This window comes from Caretta caretta, chromosome 2, assembly GCF_965140235.1.
Source record: "Caretta caretta isolate rCarCar2 chromosome 2, rCarCar1.hap1, whole genome shotgun sequence".
NCBI classification, from domain to species: Eukaryota; Metazoa; Chordata; order Testudines; family Cheloniidae; genus Caretta; species Caretta caretta.
Genome location: NC_134207.1, coordinates 44,275,400 through 44,290,045, shown reverse-complemented (window position 1 = coordinate 44,290,045; position 14,646 = coordinate 44,275,400). Strand labels below are relative to the sequence as shown.

Here is a 14,646-nt window from a genome sequence, read left to right as displayed (position 1 = left end):
AGTTCTTGACAATATTGGAAGAAATAAGATGTCTAAAAATATACCATAATAGGGCAAAAAAGGAGAGTAAGAAGAAAAGGTATCTTACAAACAAAATAGTCACAGGTTGTGAGAAATTGAACAACATTTCAAAATCTCTAAAATGAAATGTTTCAGGACTGTGATCAGTAGTAAGCAAGCTATCAGGCTTTTGGCTCTCATGTTGCATTTTATGGAGCAGTCTAGTAATAGGAGCTTTTTAAAGACACAGTGAAATTCTTTGAGTGGCCTCTGCACATTCCCACTCTTGAACTGCTTCAACAGTGTAGTTTGGACCAGTGGAACCTTCTAATAAAAGTGCTCATTGGAGCACTCTCATGCTCCATGCTCCTCTCCTTGTGGCTCTGAAGATTTGAGGGCAGAGCTATAAAAGAGGCATGGTGTGATGATTGCTTCTGTTTTTTCCAAGTATGCTAGCAGATGGACCAGAACACTTGTCAGGTCCTTGCACCCCCAATTCAAAGGAACATATTGTTCCCAGTGTCATCACCTTCTTAGTTTAGCTAGACGTTAGTTCTTTTTTTCTTGTCTTCTTTTTTTGAGGGGTTTTTGACTAAGAACCTTGGTGCCCTGGCACAGGTCCTTGTTTCTAGTATGTTGGAAACAAAGACAAAGAAATCAGGGTTCAAAGGTGGGTTTCTTTCCCTGCTGCTTTTCCTGCTTTGGATACACATGTGTTATCTGACCTGTTTGAGGAAATGTCATTCACCTTCTCTTTGCTCTATGTGCAGCACCTTCACCCCTATGGCCAGAAAGGAGTTGCATTTGCCTCCAGCCTATGTTATTGCCGGAAGCGTTAGCACCTAAATCTTTCAGTTCTAGAAACCCAGGGATCTGCAAGGGCTGGGAGACCAGCCTCAGCTTTGGCCCCCAAGGTGGTCAAAAATTCCAGGAAAGTCCTAGTGTAGGTATCTGCCTCTTTGACTGGAGTCAGACCTAAGGTACCAGTCACTGTGAATCCATAAGCTCAGAGGTGACACCACTGCTGAAAAAGCTAATTCTCGAGAGCATATCTCTAAGGAACTGATATGTCTGGTTCCATGCACTAAATTGCAAAAGTGTCCCCATAAGGCTTCAGCCTTGGAAGTCAGAGCCACAACAAAGAGTGGTTATAGAGGGCCAAGACCAAATTACAGATCTGTACTCTGGTCTGGATCAGAGGCCATTGGTTCTATACTTGAAACTTCATTGTGAGCCTGATGAGGCACCTGATGCTTCTTGTGAGCCACCAAGTTCCTACTGGAGGATCCACTGTTAATAGGGTGACTCAGTAACATGGTGGTGCAGGTATCAAGCCCCTGGAACACCCTCATTCAGATCATAGAATCATAGAATATCAGGGTTGGAAGGGACCTCTGGAGGTCATCTAGTCCAACCCCCTGCTCAAAGCAGGACCGATCCCCAATTAAATCACCCCAGCCAGGGCTTTGTCAAGCCTGACCTTAAAAACTTTTAAGAAAGGAGATTCCACCACCTCCCTAGGTAACGCATTCCAGTGTTTCACCACCCTCCTAGTGAAAAAGTTTTCCCTAATATCCAACCTAAATCTCCCCCACTGCAACTTGAGACCATTACTCCTTGTTCTGTCATCTGCTACCACTGAGAACGGTCTAGATCCATCCTCTTTGGAGCCCCCTTTCAGGTAGTTGAACGCAGCTATCAAATCCCCCCTCATTCTTCTCTTCCGTAGACCAAACATCCCCAGTTCCCTGAGCCTCTCCTCATAACTCATGTGTTCCAGTCCCCTAATCATTTTTGTTGCCCTCTACTGGACTCTTTCCAATTTTTCCACATCCTTCTTGTAGTGTGGGGCCCAAAACTGGACACAGTACTCCAGATGAGGCCTCACCAGTGTCGAATAGAGGGGAACGATCACGTCCCTCGATCTTCTGGCAATGCCCCTACTTATACATCCCAAAATGCCATTGGCCTTCTTGGCAACAAGGGCACACTGTTGACTCATATCCAGCTTCTCGTCCACTGTAACCCCAAGGTCCTTTTCTGCAGAACCGCTGCCGAGCCATTCAGTCCCTAGTCTGTAGCGGTGCATTGGATTCTTCCGTCCTAAGTGCAGGACTCTGCATTTGTCCTTGTTGAACCTCATCAGATTTCTTTTGGCCCAATCCTCCAATTTGTCTAGGTCCCTCTGTATCCTATCCCTACCCTCCAGCGTATCTACCTCTCCTCCCAGTTCAGTGTCATCTGCAAACTTGCTGAGGGTGCAATCCACACCATCCTCCAGATCATTTATGAAGATATTGAACAAAACCGGCCCCAGGACCGACCCCTGGGGCACTCCACTTGACACTGGCTTCCAACTAGACATGGAGCCATTGATCACTACCCTTTGAGCCCGACAATCTAGCAAGCTTTCTGTCCACCTTATCGTCCATTCATCCAGCCCATACTTCTTTAACTTGCTGGCAAGAATACTGAGGGAGACAGTGTCAAAAGCTTTGCTAAAGTCAAGGAACAACACGTCCACTGCTTTCCCTTCATCCACAGAACCAGTTATCTTGTCATAGAAGGCAATTAGATTAGTCAGGCATGACTTGCCCTTGGTGAATCCATGCTGACTGTTCCTGATCACTTTCCTCTCCTCTAAGTGCTTCAGAATTGATTCCTTGAGGACCTGCTCCATGATTTTTCCAGGGACTGAAGTGATGCTGACTGGCCTGTAGTTCCCAGGATCCTCCTTCTTCCCTTTTTTAAAGATGGGCACTACATTAGCCTTTTTCCAGTCGGGGGGGACCAGATCAGGGGGACCCTTCATACAGCATTGAGTAAGTTACTCTCAATGCTTAAAGGTAAAGAAATGTAAGATAGTGGGATGCTAATTCTTCCTTCTCCAGAAAAGAAAAGGGAGGTAAATCAGGGTAAATCAGTTTCCCTATCTATACAGATCTCTCCGTAGATCTGTGAACCTGCCCCTAGAACCACTACTGGTTCCTCAGGGAAATGTCTCACCTCCTTCGACTTTTTGCTTACCAAACTATTGTTGTCATCCTTGGAAACTGCCTCTGATCCAGAATCGGGCCATGTCCTGCCTGATACCATTCCTTGCCCTTCTTTTGCCAGGGAAAGGATGAGGGAAATTAGAGTTATCAAGATTCTCAGTTCCAACTCCTCAGACCATAAAATCACCCTTCCTTGGATTAGGAGGTACCACCCTGGGTATTATGACCATATTTGCCTTCCCCTATTTATTAATCTGAATTTTAAAAGGGCTGAAGAAAGGCAGCTTCCAACAGAGCCTTCTCCCAAAAGAGGTCAGGTGACATATCCTGTCCTGATTTGTCACTGTCTGGTACTGAAAGAACAGTTTCCTTTACTTGTCTCAGACATACTGCCTGAAGAGGAACTAAAGGGGCCTATTGAACTTTTGGATGCAGATATGGATCTGGATGATCAAACTTCACCAGATGATAGTGTGGGTGCATCATCTTCCTCCTCTCCAGAAGATATGTTCCAATTTCACAAACACATGGAAAGGCTGGGTACTAATTACCCTGAACATCCTTTAGGAACCGTAAACGACACATCTGTTCTTGATATATTGGAGTCACCTTCTAAAAGTGAGATACTTTGCCAGTCTTTGATGGTTTATTATAGCTGGCAAAAAGTATCTGGTTAAACCCAGCACCTGGACAGACAATTCCTAAGAAAGCAGATAAATTATACAGCTGCTTCCTGAGGGATTCTCATTCTCCTGACCCACCCAACTCCAAGTTAATTGGTGGTGATAGCTGCCATTCAAAGAGCTAACTGTGGGGGTCAAGTCTACTTTGTCCCTTCAGTTAGATAGGTAAGCTAGATGTTCAGGGGGAAAAGATGTTCTCTTTTGCCACATTGGGCATTAGAGTTGTGAACTATCAGGTGGTAATGTCCACAAGAGCTTAGTAGGCTAGTCTCTCCATTGAAATGGAGCCACCGCAGTGGGACTCAGTCTGGTGATGTTCCTGAACCAGCACTTGCTCGTCAGCACTAACAGAGATGTCTTACTCTATCCTTCATTGAAATTTTAGACCTCAATCAAATTACATCATACTGGCCTCTCAGAGTTTAATGCCTAGAGCAGACTGGCACATTCATTCAGAAGGGGTTTTGGGTTTTGTGGATAAGAATACTAACTTTGTAAATTCTCATACAGATTTTTTTCTGGTTTATGAAATGGGATCTCTGTTTTAATCTTAATGATCAACGAAACAGAAAAAACTTCCTGGTTTGGTCTTCTATCTACTTTTATTTGCTTTTTCTATTTTTCTGCATAAAATCCAATACAAATTATTGGAATCTTCAACAATAACTGTGTATGTATATAATTCTCTGTTACATCAGATAAGATGTCTTTGCCGCTGTGACAGGGTTAGAAACCTAGCTGAGATACTTTGGGTCAGAGCAGGTGACAGAATCAGTACACCTGGCTTATATTTCTAATTTTTCCACTGACTCAGTATATGATGTTGGGCAAGTCACTTAATTTCACAGGGCCTCCGTTTGTCAGTAAAATCAGGAGTGTACAAGGTTTCTTAGTTTTAATGCTTATTAGGAACTTACAGATCCTTCAAAATTGCTATCTAACGCCAAAGTATTACAGCTCTGCTGGTTAAATCTAATTCTAGATATTTCAAGCTCTCCTACATTTCCACTAGCAAAAATCATGAAAAATTGCACTAATCTGTAGCTAACCCTCAGCAGATGTGCATTAAATGGAGTGTTAACAGAGCTGTATAATACTAAAATTTTCTAATGATTTTATACTTCCCTGCTCAATCTACAAAGATAGTAGAGCTAAGATTTCTATTTATTTTAAATCTGTGTTGCTTATTTACTCTATTGATGGAGGAGTTGGTAGCTATAATTATTGTTAGCCTAACCAGAATCTGAATGACTATGCTTTCTTTATTTGGATATTTAATTCCATGCTAAGGTTATGTCAGATTTTTGTATACTTGAGATTTAGTTGCAGATCCAGGTTGAAATCTGGCCCCATTGAAGTCAATGGAAAAATGGCCACTGACTTCACTGGGACCAGGATTTCACCCTTGTTTCCTAAACCGGGTTTACTGCAGAGTGGCTTTCAAAATTTTATATAGAAGAATAATCTTTGGCTTTATTCTGTTTTTGTGCAAGACAACTACCTCTCCATGGTTTTACCAAGCAAGGTCATTTAAAACCCTATAATTACACAAGCAATTGCATAGTGATTTAGACTTATTTACTAACTCTCACGATACCCCTGGAAGGTATTGTTGTATTATCCCCATTTTACAGATGGGGAAATTGAGACACATATTAGATACTTAACCTCTCTATGTAGGATACACTGGACCCTTGCTAAAACGCGGGGTTCGGGATCCATGTGCAGTACCACGTTAACGCAGGGACTGCGTTACCATGGATCCCAATTTAAATATTTAAATTTGGGATCCATCGCCACAACCGCGCTGTATGAGAATCTGCGCTATAGTGATGCGCACTCTAGCAAAAGTCCACTATATTTCTAGAGCATCTAAGCATGAAGTACAATAATTTAAAACTTGCAAGATGTCATCCTCGTAAATTCTTCCAGATTGCAGGAAGACTTCCCGTATTCATTTGTTAGTAATTCTTTGTAACTGACTTGCTACAAGGGCATTGGAGGATCTGGAATGAGATCTAAGATTATAATTTGAGAGTTTCTGGCTCCTAGTTCTCTGCTCAAATCTCTATGGCATGTCATGTTTTTTAATACCTACCACAGAATCTTATTTCTTGAGTAATTAACTAACCTTAATTACTTAAGATCATTACAGGCTATTCCTTCAGTAGATCTCTGCAACTGGGCAAATGCAGCAGCCAACAGAAAGCAAACAGCAAATTTCTCATTGAGGAAAAATTTTCAAGGGTTGCTTCTTCAGTCAGTTAGCACTTCCGTCAGATAGTATTGGTGTCTGCCTCTTAACTTTGTTCAGTGAGTAAATAGATTTTCTGTTAATCTATATTTTCAAAAATTTATAACAGTTGTAAAAATTTGCTCCATGCTAACATATGATATGCAGTGTCTCAGGTTTATAGCAATTTATATTTTCTTTAATTTGCAATTTTATTTCAACACCTCCAAGAAAAAGAATTCTGCTAGTTCCTGTGGCTCAAATATTTCTTCAGAGTAAAAAAAATTTTATTTGTTTACAGACTTGACATACATAGAGAGATGTACACAGTTTAAATGTATGAGGTACGCACATTGTATGTATTCAAAAAACTATTAAAGAGTCGAGTAAATTACACACTTTTTAAAATTTGAAATTTAACAGGGCAAAGGCAGAGCAGCAAGTTGTGTATCTTCCACACAACAGGTGGTGTGCATACAAATTATCAAATGTGAAGACATGTAGATGCCTCAGTTGAATTCTTAACTTTGAGCACATTGTTAGTAAATGGTTTAGTTGACATATTCATAAAAATCCATTTTAATTTATACTAGTTTTATTTTCAAATAACAAAACTGATTTTTGAGATGTTCCCTCTACTGTATCTACTTCAAAGCTGTCAAGTTCATACTCAGGCAGCTACAACTCTGAGCTTAAAAATGAGTATCAAATGATATATTCCAGTATTACATTTTAGAAATGTTCTAGTTATATATCATACCCACTGTATGAAGGCAGTAAGTTTCAATGGAATTGTAATTCATAATGTAAAATAACAAAGGTCAGCTCTTAGTTGTTAATTTGTATAGGTGTACTGTCAAACCATGCTGGAGTGCCTTGCTAATGTGTGGAAAAAGTGAACTGTTGCTCTAATATGTCTATCGCTCAGGCAGATAGAGAATGCTTCATAACTTGGGAGCAACTGGGTAGCAATAAACAGAAAATTCTTTAAGCTGCTATATATCATGCAGGAAAGCAACAGTAGATGTCAGAATTGATATGTTAGGGCTTATCACACAAGTTGTATGACTTTAGCTGAACTAGTATTTTTAAAGTGTTATGACCTTCCTAGTGTGGATGCAGTGGTGTTGGTACAAAGGTACTTTATACCAGGATAGCTATTCCCATATGGGATAAGGCACCTTTATGCTGGGGAAAACTATTTTAGACAAAAAAAACCCAACCCCTAACTGAAATAGTACTGGTGCACAAAGTGTGTGTAGAACAGGCCTTAGTCTGCCAAATGGCATGAATGCTAGTTTGAACCCACTGTGAATCACTTGCTCCTTATAATCTTTATACTTCATTTTTAAAAAACAGGTTCTGTGTAGAATGGAAATCCAAGTTCCCATAAAGGAAAACTTCACTGTAATATCCTAATCACTAAGGGCAGGGTCATTAAACATGTTTAAGTGCCAGAAACATAATAAGCCACAATTAAAAACAGGAAGCTGCCATTTTGACAGTGTCATGGGGCAGATTAGGACTGAGAACTCAAGTACCATTAAGAAAACACTGAAAATCAGATTTATTAATTATTTATTAACAGGTCCATTATTTTATAACAAATCTTATAAAACTTGTTTTACAACTTAAATAGAGATAAACTTAGTATTTTGCACAAATACAAAATTATAAATTGACCTATGCAAGTCCCTAAAGCTGTACTGACAAGACCTGCTACCAGTCACTTCCTTCATATTTATGCTATTGATCACATATTGCGGTTGATGCTTTTCTATTCTTCCTCTTCCATCTTTTCAGTTGATAGCACCAGTTAGTTTTTCATATCATGTTTAGGTCTACACTTCTGTTTTTCCTACATTTAGATCTTACCTGTTTATTAGTCATCCTATCACAACTCTACACAATATTAAGCTTTTTCTCCTCCTCCATCCTATTTTCCTTACTTTAATATTTCAATTTTGAGTTTGACTTTGACTATTGTTGAAGGTGTTTCTCCCTTCCTTATTATTCAAAAGAAGTTATCAAACAATCATATGTGGTGTTGGGCAATGACAGTCTTCCCACAAACTCCAAAACTTCCACAGACTTCTAAGTAGTTATGTCAGTAGATTTATGGGAGCCACTGCTTTTCTACCACCTTACTATAGTAATTTTAGCGGCATCTGAGATCAATTCTTTATGACTTTTACAAAACAGTTTCAGGACAATTTAATAATAATACTAAGGGGTTTTCTGACAGCTGACACCCTGTTATTTCCCTCCCTTATGGAGTCTCCAATGTTTTTCCAAACAGTCTTAATTTTTGGGCACGTCCACAATATGTGGAGAAATTACTCCCATTTCATTACATTCTCTCCAGAATTTACCTGTCCCTGTACCATAAATTTGTTTAATTTTAAGGGGAGCTAAGTACCCAAAATAAATAATTTTGTGTAGTTTTCTTTTGTTAACGTGTTGAGGTGTGGGGACTATTGCTGCATATGTTCTCCCATTCCTCAGTTTTGGTGTCTATGCATACATCAACTATCCAGCTTTTCATGAACGTAGTTATTTCCTGTAAGGGCTATTCCACACTAGAATCACTTCAGTGATTCCAGAAGACTTGAGAAATGCTAACATTGTTACAATCTTTAAGAGAGAAGAGAAATCAGACTGTGGAAACTATCGAGGCATTGCCTTGCTATCTACTGCAGGGAACTGCCAGAATCTCGGTGTGGTTCTAGACCATCCAGCAGGACAACTGACATGATCTTCATTGTACGCCAAATCCAGGAAAAGTCTCAGGAGCAAAATCAGGACATGGCCTTCATTGATTTGACAAAAGCCTTTGACTTTGTCAGTCACAAAGCCCTGTGGAAGGTGTTGGCCAGATTTGGCTGCCTTCCAAAATTTGTTAAGGTCCTAAGGCTTCTCCATGATCAGATGACTGCCATGGTTCTCTGTAACGGCCTTGAGATGGAACCTTTCATCATCAAAACTGGGGTTAAGCAAGGATGCGTTGTTGCCCCAACCCTGTTCACCATTTATTTAGCAGTTATTTTGGTCCTCGTTAAACACCGACTCCCCAGTGGAGTTGACATTCAATACAGAATGGATGGGCAACTCTTTAATCTTAGACTTTAGATTAAAGTCTTCAGGGCATCCATTACTTATCTTGTATGCTGATGACTGTGTCATCCTTGCGCACGCTGAGAATGACCTTCAGTCCACACTGGATTTTCTTGCACAAGCTTACCAAAGCCTAGGACTCTCACTCAATATTGAGAAGACTAAAGTGCTCTATCAACCTCCTACAGGCCTTGCACATGACCATCGAGGGTCAGACTTTGGAGACAGTTGAGCACTTTTGCCACCTCAGTAGCCAACTTTCTCAAAACACAAAAATCAACAGTGAGATCCAGCACAGGATCCAGTCCACAAGTGCTTCCTTTGGGAAATTGCTCCGATGCATTTTCATGGACCATGACCTACGGCAGGACACCAAGATCCAGGTCTATAAGACAACTGTTGTTCCCACACTCCTCTATGGATGTGAAACTTGGGTGACCTATTGACAGCACCTCAAGAGTCTGGAGAGGTACCACCAAAGATGCCTGCAGAAGATCCTTCACGTCAAGTGGCAAGATTGCTGCACTAACGCCAGCATCCTCACTGAAGCGAATGTTACCAGCATTGAAGCAATGATCCTCGTGTACCAACTTCGCTGGGCTGGACATTGTGTGCAGATGCCAGACTCTTTCCTCCCAAAACAAGCCCTCTACACCATCGTCAGAGATCTCTGATCACCACGGGGAAACGCTACAAAGACACACTGAAAGCATATCTTAAGAAAACTGATGTGGACATCACAAACTGGGAGGAGCAAGCCACCAACTGACCCCAATGGCGCCATGGCCTCCATCAGGCAATGGCCCACTTCAAGGAGAAGCACCTTGCCCTTGAAGCTGAAAAGAGAGAGAGAGAAGGAAGGAAAAAGAACTTTCTCCCAGCAGGCAGCTGGTCTGCCACAAAATGTCTGTACCTACTACAGGTGGATTTGCGGTTCCAGGATTAGACTCCTAAGTCATCTCAGGACCCATATGTAAATCCGTGGTAGAGATCATCCTTGAATCAGGAATCGCCAATCAATCACAGCGGTGCAGCTAGTGTAGATGTTCTGTGCAACAGGAGAGAGCTCTCCCATTGGCATAATAAATCCACTTCTGTGAGAGATGGTAGCTATGTCAACAGGAGAAGCTCTCCGGCTGCCATAGCGCTGTCCACACTGGCGCTTAGGTTGGTGTAACTTACACTGCTCAGGGGGGTGGCTTTTTCACATTCCTGAGTGACATACATGTAGCTGACATAAATGCTAGTGTGTACAAGCCCTAAGTAACAGTTAAAGATTACTTATATAGAATGAAGGTAAACTTTTGTGTTTCATGGCTGTAGTGAATAGTTCTCAATTTCCAACAATTTTTTCTTGTGTGCCTTTTTGTAGGGTGCATTGAAAAATGTCTTAACAGTATAGATACACTGGAATTTTGGTGTCTCTTGTGAATCATATTTCATCAAGTGATCTAAATGTATTTTCTCCAAACAGATGACAGAATTTTGATATACCTGTAAATTCCCAAATGTCTAAACTTCCTAGGTTTTTATGGTGTTAATTTCTATATTGTCTGTCATGGATATTAGAGGTGATAGATGTGGGTTTAGCTTTCTAAATAAATTATCCCAAGCTTCTATTGTTGTTTTTAATAAGAGTGGTTATAAAGCCAATCCTGCCTTTTATCCTGGCCTTTATAACATAGATTGATTAACCCTGGGGTTCTTATTTCTCCAAGTGAATTTATTTATTGTGGATGCCATTGATCTATGAGACTTCCTGGGACTAAAACCGGGAGCTAATTAAGGATCAGATATTCATTTTAACTACTTGTAGTTTCGTCTTTGAAATTTCATATTTTTACCAAATGTCCAGATGTCTCGACTTTCTTAATCAAAGGAATATAATTAATATTATGTAAGTCTTGCCCTCTTTTAGAAAAGTATATTCCTAGATATCTTAATGATGTACTTACTCATTTATATTTGTATTTATCTTGTATATCATTCTATAAATCAAAGCCCTCACCTACATCCAGGCACTCTGACTTGGTTATTTTAAATTCTGACTTTTTGCCAAATTTTAAGATTTCCTCTTGCAACTAGTAGTGTGTGAGCTGGATTTGTAACACATACCATGACTTCTGCATATAAGGGTTACTTGTATTCCCTGTTTCCTATTGTAATTCCATTTATATTAGGATTATTTGAGTGACTGGGCAAATAAATCCATTGCTGTGGCAAAAAGAGGTGATAAGGGGCATTCTTGGTTTCTGCCTCTAAAAATGAGGAATGTTTCTGATAATTATCCATTCACTTATATAATAGCATATGGGTTCGAATATAAGAAGTTAATCCAATTTTGAAATTTAGGGCCTAAACCAGATGTATCTGAAATATCTTTTAGGGAATGCTAGTTTACTCAGTCAAAAACTTTTTCTGCATCTAGTGATTAAAAATAGATGGGACTCATAAGTAGTATCTGCACAGAAGATCAGGTTCAAAACTGCAAACATGATCTGATAGCTGCCTGTCTGGGCTCTGTTAATGTAGCTAGGTAATAATTATAAATCAGATGGTTTCAAAGGACACTTGGAAATAAAACCTTAACTTTTCAGAAAAGTGCATCACGAAGAAAAATAACCAGACTTGTTTTAATATTTGCATTGTTTTACTCCTCCAGCACCTCGGTTGGGGGTTTTTTGTTTTGTTTTCAGGAAGACCTACTTTGAATGGTTAACTATAGGCGTGATCCCAGCTCCCATAAAAGAGTGGGAATCAAGTTTAGGCCTTATGTCAGCAGCAAGGGGGACTGGACAGCAGAGGCTCTCCGAAGATGGAATAAAATTGAACAGCATTCACGTCAGATGTAGGTTATGGTTGGGGAAGCAAAGAAAGGACATATACATTGCATCCCCCCACGATAACTAGTAGCAGGAGGGCAGGGACAGAAATACCATCTCATATGCATGGAAAACTGTGGTGAGAAAGGAGTTCTGATATTGGTGGGAAGAGGGAGGTTGCAGAAAGAACACCAAGACCATACCTTGTGGTGATCCTTTCTCAGGAGGAAGACATGAATATTCCTCTGGAGCTTGTCATTGCTGATTCTTGGCTAACTGAAGAGGTTGGATTATTTTTTCCTAATTCTTACAAGGCCTCCACAGACTTCCCTGCAAAGCTGGCTTGCAGTATCAAGGAAACAAACTTGGATTTCCCACAGCCTGGTCTACACTTAAAAGTTAGATCGACATAGCTACACCATGCAGGGGTCTGAAAAAGTCATCCCCCTGAGCACTGTAGGTATGTCGACCTACACCCCTAGTGTAGACAGAGCTAGGTTGATAGAAGAATGGTTCCTTCAACCTAGTTACCATCACTTGGGCAAATGAAGTTCCTACAGCAATGGAAAAACCCCTTCCATCACTGCAGGAAGGATCTACGCTTTGGTGCTATGGTACCTTAGTGGTGTCGCTTTAACAGCCATAGCCTGGACATGGCCCACCTAGCTGTGTTGGACTGCTACTTGTTCATTAACTTTGTCCCATAAATGTATATTTATTTTTCTTTTACTGACACTGGTATCATATGTAAAACATTTTAAAATCAGTCTCTTCAGTTAGCTAGCTGAAGTTTATATTATGTACTGTGTCTTATGCTTGATATTCTATTCCTTGCTGGAAATTTAGATATTTTTTTAAAAACAATAATACAACCAGTTCAGTCCTAAAACTGCATGGAGGGTGGGGAAATTTTTTCCAAAATGTCATGCAAAAAGTATGACTTACGTGTTGGATTCCATTTTTAGCAAATTTCTAACAGTCGGCTAAGAAAAGAGGAGGAGGAAGATGAAGAGGAGGAGGAAGATGATGATGAATTGGAAGCTACCAAGGAAGAGAGATAACTTTGAGAACTGTTCTAAGTTTTTTGTTTTTTTCATGACAAGAAGGCCTGTCTTTGCTTAACAGCTTTTATATTTTAGATGATGAGAATTTCACTGAGGTCATCCATTAAAATAATTACAACAAAGCAGCAAGAAATTGGCAGCAACATTTAATCCTGTTTGTTTGATTGGCTATTTGTTACTTGAACAGCAAGTCAGTTACACTTGTAACTAAGTGTACTGAAAATGTATGATTTCAGTAGACAGAAAATGAAAAGCAAATATTTCAATAGAAGAATTACACCACTGAATAGTCTATATAATTTTAGTTAAACTTCATTTTGTGTCTACTATTGCATTCAAAGTGATATACTGTAATATTTAATTATTGCCTAGATAGTGAACACAAGGATCCTTATTCTTAGGTCTAGCTGAGCTGTATTTGTCACAGGATTTGGGTATCTGTATACTAGCTTCATTTCACCCACTCCCTCCCAATCTTGGAGCAAGGTTGTAATGCAGCGACTATTGCAGCTTGTGCCTGGCTATCCACAACCCCAAAGAGCTACTGTGGTAGCTGCAAAGCAGAATACAGAAGTGATCCTGGCCTTGCCAATGCCCCTATGTCATGGACTAGGGCGCAGGGTAGCATATTGCTATCTTCCACCTTTCTGTTTCTTGCGGATTCCCCCAAACTGGGGAAAGCCTCAACTGGCTAGTTAAGATAGCTTTATGGGTTTTACACCACTGGAGTGGTGCAGATGGCTTGTATCAGAACCAAGGATCTAGTCCAAGAGCTCTACTTTTTCATACAGCTTCCTTTTTACGTGAAAGTGCCTTCATGATAAAAGAACCATTGTATTAGTATACATCACCTTTTCATACTTGCCTTTTATACTAGTCAATTCAGTTACTGATTCTTACCACTAGAGCAGTTATGGACAGTTGATACAAGATTTCAGTGTATTTTCCTATATAAGTATCTCTTCTTATACACATTCCTGGATCAAATTTATATTCAGTATTATTGTATGGAGTGAAAGTCTGTCTGCCAGATTGTTATTTCAGTATTTTATTGATCTTGAATTTCAGTATTTACTAATCTTAGTCTGCAGTTATTGAAACTATGTATCTATGTATGATGGAAAAATAAAGGTTTTTAAGGAACTCTGTTTTCTTTGTCATTTGGAATTTTGACACTTATCTGTATCCAGGAATGAGTAAGATACTAATTTAGATTATGTGTTAAGTAGGCACTAGCTAAACTCAGTAAAATATAACTGGGTTCTCTGGCAAATAAGACACTCTTTTAGGTACTATGGGGAAAACAAAAGAATGCACTGAGGAATAGTTCAGAATTTATAGTACATGGACAAGTGTAATCTTCAAGTGTTGATACTGTAGGATATTATAATACACACTTGTTTTGAGGAAAAACAAGACTTGCGACAATGTAACACCGGTGAAAATCCAAATGAATCTCTTAAAACATGTTGTAGTTCAGAAAAAATCTGATAGGCACATGTAAAATAGTTTTAGGAATGACATGTTTCAGTAAAAGTGTAGCCAGGAAACAGCTGATGAGGAAAAGACTAAACACTCATATGTGGACCTTAGATCATATCCTTTCCATTTCAGATACTAAGTTATCTAATCCATCACCCAAATGGACAAACTAGTTGACAGCTTACTGGGTGTAGACAGCATAAAAGTGAGTTTTGTGCTGTATTTTTAAAAGGGGTGGGGAATAAAAGAGGC

General features: G+C 39.7%; 1 protein-coding gene across 3 annotated transcripts in view; it reads left to right on the top strand.

The window, feature by feature from the left end:
* CIBAR1 (CBY1 interacting BAR domain containing 1) overlaps nt 1-14,055 on the top strand; it is a 39,530-nt gene extending 25,475 nt beyond the window's left edge. For all 3 annotated transcript variants that reach the window (XM_048841244.2, XM_075125055.1, XM_048841246.2), the window contains one exon: nt 12,814-14,055. In XM_048841244.2, the coding sequence (XP_048697201.1) occupies nt 12,814-12,909 (96 nt within the window). In that variant the 3' untranslated portion in view covers nt 12,910-14,055. The remainder of the gene's footprint in view (nt 1-12,813) is intronic.
* Nucleotides 14,056-14,646: the final 591 nt, after the last annotated feature.